The following is a 22,512-nucleotide window of genomic DNA, read 5'->3' as shown; positions in this document are numbered from 1 at the left end:
CCATGAATTGATAGTTGCATTAAAATTTTTTTTTAACGTTTTTGTGCCTTTAAAAGGCAATTGCATTTAATTGTGTTAGGCTTTTGGTTCTGCCTCTAAAGTGGTTTCTGGGGGATTAGTTTTTCTTTAATTATTTTTTTAATTTTTGTATCATGAATTGATATTTTGTATCATTTTGTATTTTTATAAGCTTTTATCTCTTAAAACGTCGCAATTTTGTAAATAAATTGGAATATACTCTTTAAAATGGATCAATTCTTTTCGCTTTTCTTGAACTTTTTTTACATTTTTGTATCATAAATTGATATTTTGTATCATTTTGTATTAATATAAGCTTTCATAATTTAAAACGTCCGTTACGTTATAATTAAAAACGTAAATAAAAGTAAATTTTTCCCAATCAGTTGTGCTTATAAATTATTAATTAATGCGTTAATGGAATATACTTTATATTAAAAGAAAGGATCAAAAACCTTGGATAGAATTATTTTTTACATTTTTGTAACATGAATTGATAGTTGCATTAATCTTTTTTTTCTCACGTTTTTGTGCCTTTTAAAGGCAGTTGCATAAAAATAATTATAAATTTTCCTAGGCTTTTGGTTTTTGGGGATTAGTTTTTCTTAATTTTTTTTTTACATTTTTTGTATCATGAAATGATAGTTAATCTTTTTTTTACATTTTTGTGCCTTTTAAAGGCAATTGCCAAAGAATAAACTATAATTTTCCTAGGCTTTTGATTCTGCCTCCGAAGTGGTTTCTGTATCCCCAGCGGGTGCATCTGGCTTGGGCTCATCCGTGTTGCCGAAGACGCAAATGGGGCACTGTAAAACAGATTAATGTAGCCAAAATGCTCAAATCGAAAACTAATCAAGGACAGATACCTTCTCCTTAAGCACCAGTCGGTACTTGGGATGGCTTGTGGGAAGTAAGAAATCGAAATATGTGAAACTCTCTTGATATCTTTGCCCCAACTTACCTAATGCCATAGACAATGGGATTGTAGACAGCGCTGGTCTTGGCAAATGTGGCGCCCCAAATGGTGGTCAAAGGCGTCAATCCCTCGATCTTGAACAGGCCAAAGTAACAGATGACCAGATACGGCGACCAGGCCATAAACCAAAGCGAAATCGTAGTCAATGCCACCTGGGTAAGAAATATTATATATATACATTTAAACTGAGTACAGTGAAAGTTCCCATAACGAGATATTGACCGTCGAGGTACTTTTACAAATTTCTTTGTTTTAAATAATTAAAAGGTATTTTTTTAATCAAATAAAAAAATTATCAGATGAAGTTTCTTGTTCTGGCACGAGGTAAGCAACAAACTCCTTTCTCAACGCTTATGGCATAAATATCTCCATTTTTGTCAATTTGATTGTCATCAACTCAAATATGACCAGGAGTTGTCCGGTTATGGGAGCTTCTAGTTTACTTTACTTTTACCTTGGCTAGTTTGCCCTCGGCGCTCTTGTCGCAGTCCTCGGAGCTGCGCAAGGACTTGACGTTCATCTTCTTGGCCTGTTCCCGCATGCCCTTCTCGTGCGCAGCGACGGCCTGCAAGGCAGGGTATTAGACAGGCGGAAAGCGTCACACGATTTTCTTACTTACGGCAATTATAAACCAGTAGGAATAGCATATCAGAAATAGTGGCACATAGTAAACGAATATCGAGTAGACTATCAGATAGGAGCGCGGATTCCACTGCCTGGTCATGTAATCGATGCTGCAGGCGGTCAAATTGCCCTCGGGCACATAGCTGCTCCAGCCGATCAGGGGCATAATTGTCCAGAACGTTGCCATTAGCCAAATGAACAGAATCTTCATGATGGCCAGCTTGATTGTCATCGGCGTTCCATTGATGCCCTTGACAATGACATTGTAACGATCGAAGGCGATCATGCACATCGACCAAATGGAAACGCAACCGAACATCGAGCCGCACACCGCGTAAATATCGCACCAGAGTGGACCCAGGATCCAGGTCTCGTAGTAGAAGTTGACGAGCATTACCGGCGACTGGGAGGCCATCATGCAAAAGTCCGAGAAGGCCAGATTCAAGACGAGCAGATTCGCGGGCGTGCGCAACGACTTGGTGCCTCCAAAGATGTACACAACTACGCCATTGCCGCAGCAGGAGATGATCAGGATGACAAACGTGAACAGACCGAGAATTTTGCTCATTGTCGGATCCATCGGCGCAAAACGGCTCCAATAAGGATTCACGAGGTGCGCCATGTCCGGCAGCACCTGTAAATTGAATTAGATAAAAAAGGGGCCAGCTTTTGTTTAGCCTAATCCAAAAGTGCAAATACAGGAATGAAATGGAAGAGTTATTCGTGACTCTGAAACAAGTTTATGGTGCATTTTAATATGCAGTTTTTTTATTATGCAGGGTCCATTTTATATGGATAATATATACATGATAAGTTATATATGATAAGTTCAGCGTCTAAATTTCAATAACATAGGGCTGAAATATATTTCTTTTTTTAAATATTTATTGTAGATGGGTAAATATGTTTTTATAAACCAAGCTTTCTGGTTTATTTCATTTATATTTTTCTATAAAATTTAAATTAAAATAAATTTAAAATAATTTAAAAGGGCTTCAGTGTTAGGAGTGTCCGATTGGGAGATGCTCTGCCGAGCTGTCTTAGAAAAATCATTCTTCCTTCTTAGTAGAAGGCATTACCTTCAAAAATAATTTTAACATTTGGTGGAACAGGGGAAGGGAAAATAAACTAAATATTCTGCATTTGTGCATCCTTCTGGACGGACAGACAGATATAGCTAGTTTGGGGGATTAGTGGACTGTTGATGCTGATCAAAAATATATATACTTTATGGGGTCGGAGATGCTTCCTTCTGCCTGTTTCATACATTTGCACATATATATATTATATACAGTATATACTGTATATACCCCTTTTAACCACTTTTAATGGGTTTAGGGTATAAAAACGAATAATTGTTAATAATTTAATATTATTTTGTACATCAAAACAACTCAATAGCAATTAAGAGGCACGAGTCGGAATTTCCCGATGCCAAACACCAAATGTGTATATAGGATATTTTGCGGTACCATTTATACATTAATTTTGACCAAGCATATTGCTGCCAGTTTTGGATGCCAAATTGATATGGAGACCAAGCCCCTAACTAAGACCCAAGCCTCGTTCAAATCGGATAATATTGGACCAAAATATGCGGTCGCGAAATTTAGACCTATGTCTAAGTATATAGGATATTTTGGGGTACCATTTTTACATGAATTTTTGAGCAAAAATAATGTTGCCAGATTTAGATGCCAAATTGATCTGAAAGCAAAGCCATGAAAAAAGAGCCAAGCCTCGTGAAAATCGGTTGAGTTTTAAACGCTTTTTATTGTCGATAAAGTAGACCAAGGATCACATGCAGCTATTTGGCTTTTCAAAAAAATTATTCAATTGTATTAAATATAGTTTTATTTGGCCATATTCTAGAGATTTATGCCTCGTTAAAAATAAATAAATTCAGTTTCAAGTCAATAATGTTATAACCGAAAATTGATATAAATCCTACAGTATAAGGATTTATATTCAGCTATGGTAAAAAAAATATATAAAATATATTTTATAACTAATTTTTGCTAAGCACGCAAGAGAACACACACAGCCCAAAACTAACGTTGTCCAGCACGGAGCCATTGTTGCCCGCCTGTGCCTGAAATCTTGGCCCAATTCCAGTGCCCGACATGGCCAAGGCGAACGTTTCCTCCGGCCACAAGTTGCGTACCATGCTCGGCTAAGCGTCAGCGAAGGGGTTCCCGACTAACAGAGCTGGCCGCGATGGCACGTTGGCTTTTATAGGCGAGCATTTGAGCCAATTAGGCACGGATCGATGGAATGTGCACAGGTACGCGACGAGCGGCTGTCATATCAAAGTCATCTTCGATTTTATTTAATAATCAACGCTTGAGCGTGTAGCTTTAAAATTTGTGCACACTGTGTGTGCGTGTGTGTGTGTGTGTGCGTGTGTTGGCTCAGAGTTTGGCCAAGAATTTCTGGCCACATTTCTGGCAAAGTTTCTTCTTGTTCGACATGGGCGCACCGATTGAGCACCCCGAGCATGGTACGAATAGAGAGGACTTTGATGGATATTGCTGGCCATCGGCATTGATCGAATCGAAAATCTCACTGGAGCCTCTTTGCCCGTGCATAGTCTCAAACACCTGCTCGTTCTCGTCATCTGTGCTGGGCAGATCATAGCGCACAATGCTCACCTGTTCCCCAAGTATAAGCTGCTTGCAGCACTCCTTGATTTGGTAGTACGCATTCCTAAAGGCTTTCAGCTTACGTGCCTAAACGTGGTGTTAACAGATTAGAGAAAGTTAATTCCTGGCTGGTTAACTTACCGGTGATAGGTCAATGACCGGCATGGACTTGCCATTTTTGCCGTACGAGCCAAGCATAAGGACATTCGAGGTATTGGAAATATGATTGGCATCCGCCCAGAGCAGCAACTCCTTGTATACATGCTCGTTCATCGTTATGACGTAGTCAAAGTAGTAAAAGTCCTGGACAGTAAGCTGCCAAATAAAGGGTGTCTTATTAAAAGGTTTGTTTTTTTTTGGCTGTTGTAGGTAGATTTACCAGTCGGCAAAAGTGATCCGAGCGCAGTCCGTGCTCCCGCAGAACGCGTAGGCATCGCTTGTGCGGCCGCCTGCCAATGTTCCAGGTGCGCAATGCAGCGCTATCGACCTCCCAGTAGAGACTCGTTTTCACCATTAGATTCTGCATGATCGTCTCCGCCATTGGCGAGCTGCACGAGTTGCCTGCAGCAAAGGTGGACAATGGGGGGCTAAATACCCTTAGATTTAATTAGATACTCACCCATGCATACGAAGAGAAGTTTCTTAAACGTCATTATATGTCTTTTTATTTGGTTACGGAGAATTTGGGAAAAGGGGCTAGTAGTCGGATAAATACACTTTCACAGTGCACTAGATAATATGTGTGTGTGTGTGAAATATTTTTGCTTGTTTCGTTCCAATTGTGTTGTGGCATTTGCCCAAAAGTCTACTGAGTCGACACTTGGGTTGGGTAACACGTCATCAAGTCGTTGGCGGTGCCGACATTTTCAAATTAACACAAATGAGCCGTGTCCCAGTTAAAGGACGACATGTAACCAAGCGCGACCTTAGACATGACCCGCCTCATGAACTCTGTGCCCAGCATTATTCTCGCACCAAATTGCACAGTCTATGTTCTATGATTGTGTGAGTATGTCTGCGTGTGTGTGAACGTGTGTGTGTGAGTGCACTTCTGTGCCTGTTGCTGCAGTCCTCACTGGTCTGTCCCTTGGGCTCTCCACAACTCCACTTCGTCGCACACTGTGCCGAATTCATGGAGTTACCTCTCAAATTTCAAGAACACGAAAGTGTTTGCTTGAGTTAAGTACAGTAAAAACTCTGCTGTTGAATACTCCTTTTAGGCGAACACCTCTTTAGGGCGGACATTTTCTGTCCCACCTCAACAATATAAGAGTAGCGCAGAGTAAAATTCTTAGTAGGATATGTAATGCACCTTGGTATATGCTTACTAGAGACATCGAGAGAGACCTAGGAGTCCCCAAAGTAGGAGACGTGATGCTTCAGCGTGCCAAAGGAAACTTTGAGCTCCTTCGCGCCCATCCCAACCCACTAGCAAGGCGCCTTGCTTCTTCTGGAAGAACAAGAATAAGGTGCCCCATTACAGGAGTCGGTCTCTCTAGGGCAAAAAAGAGAAGATTTAAATGTTGCCATCTACTGTTGCCATCTCATTGATAAACTATATAAAGAAATAATCAGCAGAATAGAAAACTTTTCGCTTTATAGCCTTAGCCTTATACACCTTAGAGACCTTTTAAATTTTTTATATATATCTAGCTTAAGTTGCCAATATTAGGTAGTTGTAATACTTTGTTATTAATAAAATATATATACATTTTTTACAAAACAAACAAAAAATAAAATAAAAAATTCAGAATAAAGCCAGACCCCATTCCCAAGAGAGTTTTCACTGTACCTTATTTTAGACTGCAGTGATATCCAAAAATGTAATGCACTAACTGAGGTAAAGTGCCTTTTTATTTCAAGGCTAAGCCAAGTGATTTTAGGCAAATGCTTTATTTGCAATCGATATACTATAAGATTTATATGTACAATCTGACCGACTTCAACTTAAAATAAACTGCCTGCAACAGAATTTATGACGATCCTACTTTATTCTACCAAACATGGTCATGCATTATATTCTGGAAAAATAATAAATAATAATTAAATATAAAAAAATAAACAATCGCAATCGGAAGTAGCTAAATGATGAATTTAAACATTCTGAAGAAAAGGTTTATGAATTTTTTATGTAAACTATCGATTAAGATCGAGTTGAAACCATGTCCAATTCGAGCACAGGGTGCAAGTCGGCGATTAAGTTGCGATTCGCCTTCTGTGTTGACTTGGCAAACATTTGCGCCAGCCACGCCCACTTGCCACCTCATTCGTGTTGCAGTGGGCAAAGTCAAAGGTATTAAAAAAATATCGGACTGGCAGCTGGGCGGGTCGCGGCACAAAGAGTGTCAAGTGCTGGGTTGAGGTGTCCGCGTCGCGACGTGCGGCACATTCTAAATTGGCTCCCTGGAGGGGGGGCGCAGAGCCGGCGAGTTCAGCGAACTGGACCGACGCCGTGGCCCACATATGCAAATTCAGTGCTCGGTAGTCTATTTACCTGTGCGAATACTGTAATGATAGACTGTGCCAGGTATGCATGCTGCTGCCGGAATATCTGTGCATACAAATCATACAAAGGCTTTTGATTCTATTCTTTTATTTTTATTTCTAGCCACATAAGACCATTATTATTAAGAGACTGCCGACTGTCGACATTTTCAGCATGTTTCCCCTTTTTCACAGGCAACCAAACTTTACAAGCGACTGCGGCAGGCAACTATTGGGCTGCCCATCGCCCATTGCCAATATTCAATTGGAATTGCATTGAGCGGCTAAATTGAAAACTGAAAAGCATATTTCACTTATCACTTTTCGCACAAAACACAGCCAGGAACCGGCGGCGGGGTATTGGGCAAAGCGAAAATGTACAAAACGAGTGAAATGAAATTGTAAAAAGTAAAACACGGCAACAACAACAACATCGAAATTCTGGCTGGCAAGGAAATACAATAATAGTTGAGTGTGTGTTTGTGTGTGTGTGTGAGGCTTTGGCTGTGAGTCGATCCGTGGATAGGTAAAAGCGATTCTCTGAGTGGGGCAGCACATTGTTGCTTTAATTAAAAACCCAGCCAGGACTATTGCGCCAATAAAAAAAAAAAAGCAACCAAAGTGAGAAGCCAGCAGATACTCGCAGATGGAAAGAAAACTGTTGAATATTTAGTTCATGATGGAAAAGTTGGAAAAAAAGTTGAAAATTATTGAGCACAAAAATGTCTAAGCCGCACATAAAGAGGCGGAAATGTGAAACCAGCTGGCGTGTGCGTGTGTGTGTGTGTGCGAGCAAATGTAACACACACACACACACAAACAGTGAGAGAGAGAGAGAGAGAGAGGGGGGTGGGAGTTGGCACAAAGCCGCACCTAATGGCAATTTAAATGAAACAAACAGCCAAATGAAAATGAAAATGAAAACGAGAAATAGAAATCAACGAAAAATTACAAACAAACAGAACAAAATGGAGGCCTGGCCGCACAATGTTGGTTGTTGTACGTGTTGTTGTTGTTGTTGCTGTTGCACTTTGTTGACCGCAAATGCAATTTACAGCACAACAATCAGCGGCAAACGCAAAACGAACAAGAACGTAATAAAAACAAAAGTTTGCTGTTTCTGCTGTTGCTGTTGCTGCTGTTATAGCTGTTGTTGCTGTTGCTGCTGCTGTTTCTGCTGTTGTTGCTGCTGTTGTTGCTGCTGTTGTTGCTGCTGTTGTTGCTGCTGTTGTTGCTGCTGCTGTTTCTGCTGTTGTTGCTGCTGTTGTTGCTGCTGTTGTTGCTGCTGTTGTTGCTGCTGTTGTTGCTGCTGTTGTTGCTGCTGTTGTTAGCTGTTGCTGCTGTTGTTGCTGCTGTTGTTGCTGCTGTTGTTAGCTGTTGTGTTGTTGGTTCAACATCAACAACTGTTTTGCCATCAGCAGTAAAAAGCAGCAAAGCCAGCAACTGCATTAACTGACCAGGCGGATCAGCGGGGGTGTGAGCTGCTTCCGGCTAAGGGCAGGGGCAGGGGCAGGGCTTTCGCTCGAATTGTGTTGAGTGCTGTAGAAAAGGCATCATAGTTTTGGCCACATACGCACACAGTTGCGTTTGGCTAGCCAACACTCACACACACAGTCACACACACAATTAGCAGCAATGGCAGCCACAGCGAACAAAGGCCAAAGAGGGGGCTGCCGCTGATTGAGGTGCCACGTATTTTTGGGTTTGCGTTTTAAATTAAATTAGCTGGAAGCGTAAGCGTATTTGTGTTTGTGTGTGTGTGTGTGTGTGAATGAGTCTGGCAAATCCGGCTGCTGCTCCTTTTACTGCCAGAATTCCTCCTCCTCTTCAGCATCTACTTCGCTCATTCACTTTTCGTGCAATTCTAAATAAACAGCATCATAACGTTTTTATTTGACTTCGTCAAGGTATGAGAAATGAATTAAAATGCATATGTTGTTGCAGCGAGGGCGGCAAAACAACATCCAACTCCATATACATAGATTCATAAATATTTATGATCTCAGACCAGAGGCCACAGTTGTTCAGCTGAGCTCAGTTGATGGCCAGCTTTGTGTGTTGGTTAGCTGCCATGATTGAATTGACCATTTCCACCTGGCTGGCTGGCTGGCCAGGTGCACAATTGTGTGCCAGTACCTTGCTGGCGAATATTAACAGTCATTGCCTCCGCGTCGGCGTCGGCGTCGGCTTCGGTGTCAGTGTCAGGCGAAGTGATAGCAGGATATAAATGAGCCAATTTTGTTGGCTTGTCATTCGGCACTAGTGAAATGTGTTGCCGACTCTTTAGATTCGCATCATTAATGAATAATGAGCGCACGAGCTAAGCTAAATACAAGAAAAACTTTGCAAATTAGTGACAGACTAGGATACACTCTGCAATTAAAGCTATCTAATTGATCAGGTTATAAAGATGTTAAAGAATAACAAAATAAATGTATTTCATTATACACATATCCGTTTATTAAAATTATAATTAAATAAATAAAATAAATAAATAAAATAAAATAAAAAAAAAATAAAAAAAAATATTATTATAATAATATAAGCCAATATAAAGATTCGACTGAAGATTTCAATACATATTATTTATTTATTTAAGGTTGACAAAAACGAGTGTCTTCCTAATTACTCAATACAACAAATTATAAAAATTAAATGATAAAATAAAAAAATTAGAATACACAATTTTCTAATAGCATCATTAAAAGAAGGGTGTTCGTAGAGCAAAATAGAGTTCATCAGTAAAAATTAAAAATAATCTTAATTTACTATATTTTTTAAGAAAATACAATAAATAGGAAACAAGAAAGAAAGAAGTTATTAATCAAGTTATGAAATGTATACTAGAAATATAGAGTGTTTAGTAAATAGGATAAAGATAAAGATAAATAGTCAACATTATAGACTCATCCTGATGCTGGACAATGCCTTCGTAATGCATTACTGATTTTGGCCAAGTTATAATGCCCAATGTCAGGGCATGGCCAGGCAGGCCAGCATGACTAAGGACCTTGCCTGGCCTGTTCATCAATACGGCAAACATTGGCTCGAGCTGCTGAGATTGCGAAGATGCCGAATGCGATTTGCTGTAGCCGATAATGCCGCACGTAACGGCAATTCAGTAAATGATGATGCAATGACTGCCGCAGTTGGCTTTTGGGTCGTGGCACGAAAGTGGCACGTTCCAGACGCTAGTCAATCGCTAGCCACATCTTGCTGCGCCTCAGTCAGCTCGTAAGTCATTTAACATTTTGAGGTATTTAATGAGCCAAAAAGTTTTTGCCGCACATAAATTAAAAGTCGAACCGGCGCGCTGGTTTGGGGCCAGGTGCCGGCCGGCTGACCAGCAGCAATCCACTGGCGACTACTCGACAAGCCGACGGCTCTATTAGCATGCCCATTAAAATTAGACAAATGGTTGCCATTGCCTTTGCTTTTGGCCATTGCTGTTGCCTTTGCCGTTTCGCATATCCGCAAGTTTGGGCCAGGCTGCAAAATTTATGGCCCACTAAGTGGGCAATGCAGGCGGCTAGCTGCGAGGCGGAGCTGGCCTTGATTTGGGCCTGGCTTGGCTCTGCTTCGGCTTCTTTCGGGCGCAATCATATATGCCACTTGAGAAATGCCATTTGTTATGATAAATGATTATGTTGTCAGTTGCCCCGCTGCCCCGCTGCCCCGCTGCCCGCTGCCAGTTTATGCGGTCAAATTGACGCGGCCTCTAGCGGGACTCGTGTGTGAAGGTCACCGAAAGGCATTAGAGTGTAATTGGCTCGGCTTTGGCTTAAAGCCAACTTGAGCCACGGCTGGTCTTTAAACTTTGCATTCATCGATACTTTTTTCCACTTTGAGTTGAATTGAATTTTGGTTGTCTTGTGCTCCACCTCTTTTGTGTGTGTGTGTGTGTGTGTGTGTGTGCGTTGTGTAAGCCGCTTCTATTTGGAAAGGCTGTGGGCCAGGCCTTTGGCAAATTGAACCCTTCACTTCATTAAACGTATTTTCCAATCCTTTGGGGCTGCACAAATCACTTTGCCGCAGATACTCACAAAAGCCAAAGCCAAAGGCGGTTGGGGGTGTGGCCATAGAAATTTGACAAGCAGCCAAACAAAAGCCTAATCGTGCAGCTGCTGCTCGGCCACACCTTCCAATTTCTGAGGAGCTGCCGCCTTTTGCCTGTAATCCATCAAGCGGCTTCAGTTCGGGATTCGGGCCTCTGTCACCTCAACAACAGCAACAATAGTCAGCAGGAGCTGGAGGCTTAGGTATGGAGTGGAGAGGGGAGAGGAGAGAGGAGAGGTCAAACCGGGAGCAGAAAATTGTTTTCCACTCTTTGGCTGTCGTCATGCCTTTGTCTGTTGTTATTCCTGTTTGTGTTTCTTGTTCCTTATTGCTGTTGGTCTTGTTATTTTTGTTTTGTTATTCCTGTTCTTGTTATTCTTGTTGTTGCTGGGGCATTAAGTATTTAAGCAGTTAGCCAGTTGGTCGGAGATGGATAGTCCGCTTGTGGAGTCTATAAGTCATTCCAGTTGACATTTCATATTTTTTCCTGCCAAATGAATGTACCGAAAATGTGACAAATTAAGGCACAGAGTCAAAGCCTCTTTAAAGACGCATCGGGCCAAGTTCTTCCTTAATTTGTTGCTGTTGCTGCTGCTGGAGACAGCTTGCGGCTGCCCAGAGTGCAGCCGGCTCTGGGTCACAGATAGCGAGTGTCGTTGACGTGGCCAAAAGAATGGCCTAATTGATATACATTTCGTTTGGCTGACAGCTTGAGAACCGAAAACTGACCACACGATACTTGTGTCAAGTGAAAGGCGCACCAGAAACTTTATAATAGACCAGGCGAAAGAAACAGCATGAGATTGATAATGGCAGAAATAAAAGGAGATAGCTTGTGTGTGTGGTGACAGCAATTTAAAGTTGGAATTTCTTAAGTTATTTGAAATTTAATTAACAAACTTGTAAACATTCGTTTGGGTTAGTTTAATGCAGCATACCCATTAAAAGCACGCCAAAGGGGTATAACGAAAATGGAAATGTGTCTAATATCGACCACACACAACGACGAGCTGAGGTTGTTAATTTGCCGATTCATTTAATTAATTAATTTTTTAAATTTGCTGAAATTCAAAATAGGCGTTTTGTATTGGAAGCAACATTTTCCGTACCCTCAAATATCCCATATAGACATAGGTCGAATTTACCCATTCTCATAACTTGGTCAAATCTCATCCGATTTTCACGAGGTTTGGCTCTTTGTTCATGGATTGGCCTCTAGATGAAATTTGCATCTAAATCTGGCAACATTATTTTTGGTCAAAATTTATGTAAAAATGGTAGCCTCAAATATCCTATATACTTAGACATAGGTCAAAATTTCCCGACCCCATATTTTGGTCCAATCTTATCCGATTTGAACGAGGCTTGGGCCTATGTTCGGAGCTTAACCTCTTTATCAATTCGGCATTTAAATCTGATAACATAATTATTATCAGTTATTCGCTTTTATACCCTAAAAAAAGGGTATAATGTATTTGTGCATATGTATGTAACAGGCAGATGGAAGCATCTCCGACTACATAAAGTATATATATTCTTGATCAGCATCAATAGCCGAGTCGATCTAGCCATATCCGACTGTCTGTCCGTCTGTCTTGATTATTATTATCTCAGAAAAATTCTTCATACTCTTCTATACTATATTGTGCTCTCTAGATATTATTATCTCTATAATTTTAGTTTTATTTACTTTAAAGTTTATTTTCTTGCTTAAAACTGTCTTTTTTAAACTGATCTTCGCGTGTGTTACTTAAAAGTTTCCCAAATGCTCCCCTGCTGTAAATACTGTTGCATGCGCCACACCACGTGCAACAAATGCAATGACTTGGCCACAAAGTTTGTTATTTGTCCAGTTCCCTTGGGGCTCCAGAGCACATGCTGTCAGAGTCCCATATCGATTCGCAGCAGCAGCTTGTAAACTTTTTTGCTGTTTTCAGAAGTTGCAACTTTTCTCATTTGTGCGTGTGCATTTGTAAGTTGCTGTCTCCTGTCTCCCATCTCCTTTCGCCTTTCTCCTGCCTTGTGTCTGTTGTCTGCAGTTGCACTTTTGCAAATGATGTCCAACTGTGCCGACTTGGCCGCTGTGTCTGGCTTTCGAGCTGGCTTGGACTGGCACGAAACTAATCCGCAACATGATGACAAGAAAATTGAATTCCTGCAACTGTCAAATTGAATCTGCCTTCAGCCCTCCCCCCTACCCCCTTCTGAAACATAAAATCAAAGCTTCAACTTTTTGAGTAAAGCTGCCGCGCTCTAGCTCGCTGCAACCCTTCCTCCCCCTCCATCATGTTGCATCTGCATTTGTTTCAGCAGCGTCCAAGGCAATTTTACAACGTCAAGCGTCGAAAACTAAACGTACAACATGCCCCCCCTAACGTGGCATGCCTCCACTGCCAACAATTTCAGCGAATTTTTTCAAACATTTTGCCTAAGTGTTTTTTGCTGCCAGCCTCGACATTTTGCCATTGAAAAATTTTTACTTATTGACTTGCCTTTGACAGCGTCAGAGCCATCAGTGGCAAAGGGAGGGACAGGGGCAGGGGCAGGGGCAGGCAGAGCGGCTGCAGCAGCGGCGGCAGCGGCAGCGACAGCGACAGCGACAGCGATGGGCTTCATGATAATGACAGACTTCATCGATTACGCGATTACGCGATTATCGCAATGTCACTTTAGAATTTTCGAAATTTTCCTCATTTGAGTGGGCCAAAAAGCTTTTAGCGAGCATTTTAGCACACTGACACGCCCCCCATTTGGACCGTGCACTGCGCATTTCGTGGATAATTTCACTTAAGCTCTTAAGCAGACAGCCCCAGACCAGCCCCCGCCCGCCCCCGCCAGCCCCTTGACCTTTGCGCACTCTGAGAATTTCAGTTTTCGCATCGAAATAAACGTTTGGCGCTCTCGGATTGCACATTCACATGTGTCGCAGCCAAAGAGCCACTTAAAATGTGTTCAGCTGATTAGTGCTAAAAGGATTTCCACAGCCCCCAATGCTGCCGACGGTGGGCGTGGCCGTGTACAAATGTAAAAAGTCAACAGATGGAGCAGCTAAATTGTCAGTGTTTGGCGACAGGTGAAATTGTATTTATTTACACGGTAATTGCGAAACTGAAATCAACAGAAAAATTATTTATCCATTGCTCCCCCCATCCCCCCGCTCCCCAGCTAAGCGATGTGAGAATTGTTGTTTGAAAGAAAATGCAGTCAGCCAAGATTGCGGAGCGAAAATTTATGTTCTACTTATGTTTGCTGTGTGTGCAGGTAAACAATAAAATAACGAGTCGTCTGCAAGCAAATTGCATAAAAAGAACAAGCCAAATCCGCTGAAAGGGCAAAGGAAAACAACATGCATAACTACCGCACACACACACACACACACACATGTGCATATATTTCTATTCCCAAACACCTTGAGCAACCCCTTCCATTTGCATTCGCTGCACGTGCCAAATGCAAACAGGCAAATGTCTTACGCTTCCCTGGGCTGCCTAACAAACATGCGACACGGCAACGCAGCGACTGAAGCAGCTAACAAGACAGCCAGAAGCTAGTTGGGCTAGAGGGGGAGGGGAGGGGGGGTCATGGGCAGGTGGAGACCAACTGCCACGAGCAGTTGCACTGTGCGCGCCACCTTGGCAAATTTTGTACCTGGTTGGCATATTTGTCCCAAGGGCCAACTCTATATATTGCTGTTGTTGTTGTTGTTGTTGTTTCGGTGCTCAAAGCAGAGTTAAGCAGGCAGAGCACACATTCGGCCAATGCATAAATATTCGCTTGGCATTTAAAACAAGCTGCACTACATGTCGCTTAGTTGTCTGCTCAATATTTAAAATGAATTGGGTCAATAATCCCAGCAGCAACAACACCTCCTCTAATAGCCTGAAGCCATTGCAAATGGGCGAAGAAAGCGTTTTATGGCTGTGTGCATCTCTGTCCCCGTAAGGTTTGCATACGCCTGGTCAGGACGACGAGCAGAGTCGCCCGTTTGTCTATCTATCTGAACTATACAATGTATTGTATAGTTAGTGCTCGCATATTATACCCATATCCATAATATCGATAAAAAATCGACCTTGATTTGGGATCTTAGTCACAACTAGAGCAACTGAACTTGGTGTTTATTGTTTCTCATAGTATATTCTCACAGTATTGGGATCATGACACCTTTTCAATGTCTAACGCGCTCGTTTGCTTTAGCATTATATCAAAAAATATTAAAATTAAAGTTAGTTCCCTCGCAACTTCCCACAATCGACCGAACTACTTGCACTCTGGAGCAAAGAGATACGAAGAATTGATTCTTAATTAAAGAAACTCTATTAAAATTGCAGAAAATGCGCAGAGCACAGCTTGCAATACAATCGCAGTTGCAATTCGGTCTGTATGCACTTTTCGCTTTTGACTCTAGATGTTTAAACATAAAAATATCGATTTTTATCGATTGCTCGGAACCGGGAAAATTTATCGATTACCAAAAACAATCTCGTACTACATGGGCATAAGAAGAAGCTACATACAATGTCTCTTGCTCTTATATATATACTTTACATATACACTATGGGGTCGGAGAAGTTTCTCTTTAAATTTGCACCTAACCATTACACACATTTCAATGGGTTCAGGGTATGAATATAAATGTCGTGAGAAATAATGTTATTAAAAATTCTAGCGGAAAATGTCCCTTATGCCCCCTTATGCCCCTTACTCTACGTATTTTTCAGCTAAATTAAAGGACCTATAATCACGATACACCTGATTTATATAATTGCGGTCCGACTGGGGAGAGGAGTGCGTTTCCCTTGAAAGATGTGTACCTTAACAAATAATTATCTCTTGGCCTTATTTGTTTATGCAAAATAGAAAATACACTTCCCTTGTTCGTGTTAAATATTAAATTTCGTGCAATTATTTGCTTTATTTCAGGACCTAAATTAATTATGCACACCACCCAATTATATTTCAACTCCCAGCTAAAGTTGCGCCACATAGAAATGCATTCCAAAATTTCTATTTCTCTTTACATTTCCAATTAGCGAGCCAGATATACATATATATAGAATCGAGTTCAACTTCATTAGTTGAATTCGTTGCCCGGCTGCCCAATGTACTTTCGCATTCAATTTAAAGCTCTCAAATCGAAATGTTGCGTGACTCAATTAGATTGCAATGCCATCGAACAGTTACAGGGGCTGCACCACCCCCTTTCCACAACTTTCCCCTGCCCCCTGCCAATGGCAATCAACATTATCCCCTTAGATAAACAATGAAGGTAACCGGAGTGCACGTGATATGCAAACGTGTGCAATTTAATTTTTGCACCAGATACGCACACACAAGCACACATATACACGCATACTAAAACGAGCATAAATATGCCTTGGCTAATCTTTTAATGCAGCTGATGAGAAGAGCCTGACACGTTGCACGCTTCGATTGGAATTAGGCACGTTGATGCAGCTAATTTTAATGTAAGTCGCCCCTCGCTGACCTCGCTGACCAACCCCGCCCCCTCCCATGGCACCGCCCATGTTCACGCACAATCAGCAAATGGCATATGGCATAATTATCGAATTGATGCAACTGTCGAGGGAACGACCCCCTGCTCAGTCTTGGCAAATGCCTTTATTGTCGTGGCCATAAAAGAGACTTGCAAATGGCGATTGAAGTGACATGTGAGCGAACTACTTACACACTCTCACACCCTCACACACACACACACACGCACAAAATGTCGGCGTGGGTGAAAGGATAATGCGCTCGGAGTGTGACTAATGCCGACGTGATGATGATTAAGTTGTTGTCCCATTGCGTACGCGTCGATGGCGCCTTATGGGCGGCGCATCTGTGGGCGTGCCAGTGTGCAACTATTAGAAAAGTCAGCGATTGAGCAAGCCCCGGTCCCAATCGCAGCTCAAGACTTGGTCCCAGCTCCATTTGCACCGCCATGGCCAATTTCTCAACCCACGCACGTGATTCAATTAGAGTCCTGGCCAGGCGCCGCAACATTTTTGCCAATTGTCAAATTGCCAATCAGTCAGTGGCCCTGCGGGATTTGTAGTGCCGACTTCTAATTATGCTGACAATTAGTTAAAGACGTGATGCCTTTGAGCTGTTTCCACCAAAGAGTTGACTATGACTATCATTTCCCTGTTGGGATTAGTGGATCAAATACTTGTGCAAATAATAAATATAAATGGTAATATTATTTATTTTCTTTTATTGTTGCTGCGTATTGCAGCAATACAATGTGGTATAATTACATTAATCAAGAGCAGGGCAACTTCAGAAACCTTATTATAATAGGCGTGTTCCAATTATTGCTATAATAAATTAGATTTGGTTTCTTCTTTTGTATTAACTACATTAGTACAGCGCGATCTTAGCGATCGTCTATATATTTAAACAAGTAAGAGTGCTCTAGTCGGGAGTAACCGACTAGGTGATACACTAAACATTTTTTTACTAGCATTAAAGTTAGCTCATTGTTTTCGAAAAAAGAAAAACAAATTAAAATGGCAACACATAAACAAGCACAGAATATAATACAATCGCAATTGCAATACTGTTGATAGAATTCAATAAAGGCACGCATGCATGTGTGTACATGCATACAGAACTTTTTGCGCTTTGCGGTAGCCGACCTGCTGCTGACAGGTGGGCTGCCAATATATACACGTTTTCTTCAACAACTTTTGTGTTTCTTGACCGATCTTGTTGAAATTTTCAACAGTAGATCTTATTGTACTATAGAATATTTGTATATTCTCAACAAGTCAATTGAATTTCAATATCGATTTTTGTCGATCACTTGGAAACGAGGCAAGTTATCGAATTTCGGAAACAAACTCGTACTGCGCGGGCACTAGGAGGACCTATATTCCACATTTTAAGTATCTAGCTTTTATAGGTTCTTAGATCGTTGCATTCATACTTACCGACGGACAGACAGACCGACGGACATGGCTAGATCAACACGGCCATTGATGCTGATCCAGAATATAACCACTTTATGGACTCCTTCTGCCTGTTGCATACATGTGCTCAAATACATTATAGCTTTTTCACCCATTATTAAAGGATTCATGATGTTTTCGCTAATATTTAAATAATTGGGTAAAAAAACTCGACTATCATAATCTTATAGCATACATACAAAATATAATAAAATAATATAATTCAAAAAATAAATATGAAATCCAAAAAGAACGCTCGCATAGTGCAGATGTGCACATTTAAACCGAAAATTATGCGCTTGGCTCTAACTACCACGTAGTTTGTGTGTTTTTCCATCGATCTCGATGCAATCTTCTGCAGTTTCTTTTAGTATTATTGGCAAAAAAGGCAACATACTTGAAATTGTCACGGCTGTTCCAATTGCAATTTGGAGCTGCTTCCTTTCTGCCTGCTGCATTCGCTTGCGCAAAACTAAGATACCATTTTTATCCATTTTCAATGGGTTCAGGGTATAATAAAAATTGATAGTGATGCGCCGGTGAGGTGGGACATTGGAGATGCGTGCTGAGCATGTTACTCGACCGGGTCGGGATATAAATATTTTGCGAAATGGCGAAAAGGCTACGGGTCACAACGTTGATCTACGTAAGCACCTCGACTAAGTATTGCTGCAACTGGTTGGATATTCTTTGTCATGGCCAATGTTAGATTGCAGGAATCGCATTGCAGCTCGGCTGAAGAGACAATTCTGACAACGCTTTGCGTATGCTGACAGTTGGGCAATTGGCAAGGAAACGTGGGAAAATAGTCGCTGAACGAAACATGGAAACAGGGACAGAGAAGGATATTTTGTGCTGCCGGAGAAGCTGTAACCTGAACTGCCAATCAAACTCGGGCTCGTGGAGACAGTCACGATAACAAGCTGTCCTTGTCGAGGACAGCCCCACAAGCAGAGTGACAAACACAAACTGTGGGATAAATCTTGGCAGACAATGGGCAATCTTCTCGCACTCGTTTCATACTGACAGCAGCAATTTGAGCTTAGGATTTGGTCAGCGAATTGGGGCTGCATTTTCGGCGTTATCGTCGCCGTCTGTCGCACGTGTCAATGCGTCTTTGAATGCTCAATTTAATTTGCGTCCGATGCAGGTCGCCAGCAAAAGCCACGGACAGCCAACAGAAACGAATTGTAATTGGGAATTGGCAATTGCCGATTGCCGATTGCGAATTTGCGAAGTCCGTCCAGCCACTTGAAGGACAATCAGTTCATTCGCTTGACAATCGCTCGCCCGGCAACTGGCGACTGCCACAACTCGAAAAATTCGCTGCCTCATGAATTAATCACAGCTGCAGTTCGACTGTTGGCCCAGCTGCAGGTTTTATTGATATGTCAGCGCGTTGCAACAGCGAAAAATATTGCCAGCGATTTCTATAAGTCTTGTTTACAAAACACTTACAAGTCGGACAAGTCCGACTCGAACCGGGCTGATTGGCCGATGAATGAGCGAAGTTAATGAAAGTTTTATTGAGCGCCGCCTGGCAGCCACTCGAGCGTCGGCTGACTGGTTGATGGATTGACGGATTGACGGATTGACGGATCGAGTGACTCTCTGGCTGAGCGCCATTTTGTCGGGCTTAATGAATTTTGCCAGTTGAGCGGAAACGGAAATAATGCGCCAACGTTTTCTAATGTGTAGCTAAACAAAGCGCCAAACAGCTCACATGTATTTGTGTGTGTGTGTGTGTGTGTGTCTGTGGATTTTCCACGCGGCATTGCAAAGTTTTCAATTGTGTTTGGCTTTATTGAAACACTTTTCATTTGCTTGCCGCTTGGTTTCTCACATTTGCCAACTTTTATCGCAGTCATTAGGCAGCGACCTTTTCACCTTTCCACCGGCCCGCTACCTCACTCGCTTTCATATTGCTTTATCATTGTTTGTTTGCCCTATCTCTCCCCCTCTCTTTATTTTTTTACCATTTGACTGTTTTCTAAAGTTTTTGCTGCTTTTCCTTTGCCTTTGCTTTCAATTCCCTTCGTCGCTTGCGTCTTGTATTTCATTTGCGATACTAACAGCAAATTTACATGCAAATAACTTTTTCAACTTTGGCACTTCATATGCCACAACAACAACACACCTACACACACACTCACACACACACACACTCGCACGCACTGACATTTTCACAAATACGCGTGTCGCCTCAATTGCCACTTATCAGCTCATCGATGAGGTTGGCAAAATACAACTTTTGTGGCTCAACGCCTGCCCAAAAAAAAAAAGTTTCTCTAGCTGTTTTTGTGCTCGGCCATTATATTGGCAATCGGCAAATATCTGGCATTAATATGCGATTTTAATAGGCACATTAGTTTTGCCAAAGCCCAGAACTTTAATAGCCCTAAAGGGCTGACATACACACACTAACCACATGGCTGTGGTGCATGTGTGCAGGTATGCATGTGTGTGTGTGTGTGTGGTAAAGTCAGCTTTAATCATAAATTATGATGGTAACCGCATCAAAGCTGCAGTAATATCTCCACTGTAGCAGATCCCTTGATGTACGACACCACAGTGGGCCCGTGCGGTCTTAAAGTGAATTATTTGCATAGCGCCACGTTGATTGAGCTGCAGGTGCCAAGCTGGTCAAAAGTTGACACTTGGCCCGCAGGCAGCTGTTCGCTTTGTAATTGATTTGTTTTTGGCTGGCTCGGTAATTAAAACGCATTCGCACAATCTGTCAACGCGACGTGGCTGACCCTTTGCACGCCTTGGGGTCCATCTAAGGGCGTGGCATGGTTCAAAAGAAGCAATACAACACGAATCGGGGTCAGCTGAGCATGCAAGTCCCACCCAGACTCTATCCTGTTCCTTCACGGGTGGAATGCGAATATTAAATTTTAATTTGTGTTCAATCTTAGCCTTGGCTCAAGGACTTAAGGTCTCTCAGCTGCCTGGCAGGGTGCCACTGTTGTTGCCACTTGCCCCATGCTGCGTGTTGCCTGCCTCTCACGCCCCCGCTCTAAAGCACTTGTATTTGTTAATTTTGATTTGTTTGCTGCATTTCATATAATGCGGAACTGGGACACCCGCGAACAGCGCGTGCAGCCCCCTGGCCAATGCAAATTGATTTCGCCAAACGATTTTATCGCTGTTTTTGTCGTTGTTGCTGTTGTTGTTGTTGTTTGCCAACCAATTTCGATTGGCTTTGTTTTTTGGCAAGTAAATATGTGCTTCAGCAAATATTTTTGCATGTTGAGTGTACGGCGACCTTGTGTGCTTTGTGCATGTGTCTGCAGAGGCAGATGTGTGTGTTTTTTTTTTGAATACCCTCATCATAAAGAATTATAATGGAAAAGAAGGGTATAACACATGTGTGTAACAGGTTCGATAAAGGAACATTAAATGCCATTTGAAGGTGAGGCGTTCAAGGTGTGTCTGTTTATCAGCTAAAACTTGTTTATATAGGAATCAATAAGATATAGATTTGGTAAATGTTCGTTAAATATGCGATCTCATGTTACCTTCTTCAAATTAAGCAATGCGATGCCATTGTTGCATTGTTTTTTTCTCACAATAAACTTTGCCTTCTTATAATTTTATCTGTTAAAATGGAAGTCTACAAGGGTATTTTATCTGCGGCATTCACATTTTCTATAGCATTTTGTTTTCGTGGAAATGTTTGCTTTTAATTCCGGCTACTTCCAGTGTTCGCCATTTTATTAACGATAACAAAATGACGCCATCGGTAGGGCAAAAACAATTTTAAAGCCAGCAAAATTACACATTTTATTTAATGGCTTTTCCTTCAGCTTCAGATGACTTGCAACAAAACGTCCTTAGTATGGATCCAAACAAACTGAGAGTGTCTCTAACTATTATAGAATTGCATGTTCAAATAATTCATAAATTAAAAATATGTTTTTGTTTTTAAAATTTTTAAAGCATTTTTTATTTATTTTAGTAATTTTTTTTTTATTTATTATAATTAATATCTTGCTTAATATCTTTTTTATTTGTATATGTATATGAAATATATTCCAGGCTTACAAACGAGAAGTTGCCGGTTCGAATCGGGCAGAAAATTTCAAGCTGTAAATTTGTGTTTAGTTTAAAAAACTAACTTAACACTTTCGACTAAAATAGGGCAAATGCACGCCTGACAAATGGAGAGGCTTTGTATTTACCTGAACTTATTTCTGCTAGTTCTTAATATAAATAGTATAAACTACTTTCTATAAAAAAAAATCAAGTAAATTTTAAAAATATTTGTAAATAATAGTAAATAAACATGTATAAGAAAGAATACCTGAAAAAGTAAAAAGTAAATGTTTGCATTTCTAAATACAAATTTAATCCAAAGCGTATAAATAAAGTTCTTATTCACAGTGTACACAACACATTCCCTGTGAGTGTGTGGTTCTTTCAATTCGACTGTCCATAAGCTGGAAATTAAATTAGCATTTAAATTGTCCTTGGCTTTAACATGAACGCAAGTTAAATTTGCTTGCAAAATGCAGAAAATTGCAATGCGTACGCATATATAATTAAATAGTGCTTAAAATACACACATTAAGCTATATACATAAACAAATTTATGTGATTCGGTAAATGATTCCTGGTTGACATCAATTTATATATGTTATGAGTGTGTGTGTGTGTGTGTGTGTGTGTGTGATGTTTATTTATGTACGTGGTTGCTGTCAGCCAAAGTGCGTGAAAAGCGGATGTAGCTAACCGGAAATGGCAATAACAAACAACC

At 41.2% G+C, this 22,512-nt stretch overlaps 2 protein-coding genes across 2 annotated transcripts; both read right to left on the bottom strand.

Moving 5' to 3' along the window:
* Positions 1–633: 633 nt before the first annotated feature.
* Rh2 (Rhodopsin 2) lies at positions 634–3,985 on the bottom strand. The gene is made up of 6 exons (XM_064693401.1): positions 3,675–3,985; positions 1,614–2,252; positions 1,449–1,559; positions 980–1,146; positions 885–918; positions 634–824 (listed from the first exon to the last, which is right to left on the bottom strand). Exons 1-6 carry the CDS (start codon positions 3,783–3,785, stop codon positions 729–731), a joined length of 1,158 nt encoding a protein of 385 aa, XP_064549471.1. The 5' UTR covers positions 3,786–3,985; the 3' UTR covers positions 634–728.
* Positions 3,986–3,994: 9 nt separating this feature from the next.
* LOC135436029 (low molecular weight phosphotyrosine protein phosphatase 1) lies at positions 3,995–5,041 on the bottom strand. Its single transcript, XM_064693402.1, has 4 exons — positions 4,880–5,041; positions 4,640–4,821; positions 4,402–4,575; positions 3,995–4,347 (listed from the first exon to the last, which is right to left on the bottom strand). The coding sequence occupies exons 1-4, from the start codon at positions 4,911–4,913 to the stop codon at positions 4,030–4,032; spliced, it is 708 nt and encodes a 235-aa protein (XP_064549472.1). The 5' UTR covers positions 4,914–5,041; the 3' UTR covers positions 3,995–4,029.
* Positions 5,042–22,512: the final 17,471 nt, after the last annotated feature.

The sequence above is a fragment of the Drosophila montana genome, unplaced genomic scaffold, assembly GCF_035044405.1.
Source record: "Drosophila montana isolate Dmon_TW-CO22-7 unplaced genomic scaffold, ASM3504440v1 contig_3733_1, whole genome shotgun sequence".
Taxonomy (NCBI): Eukaryota; Metazoa; Arthropoda; class Insecta; order Diptera; family Drosophilidae; genus Drosophila; species Drosophila montana.
The sequence above is the reverse complement of the archived record's forward strand: the minus strand, read 5'-3'. Positions and strand labels throughout refer to the sequence as shown.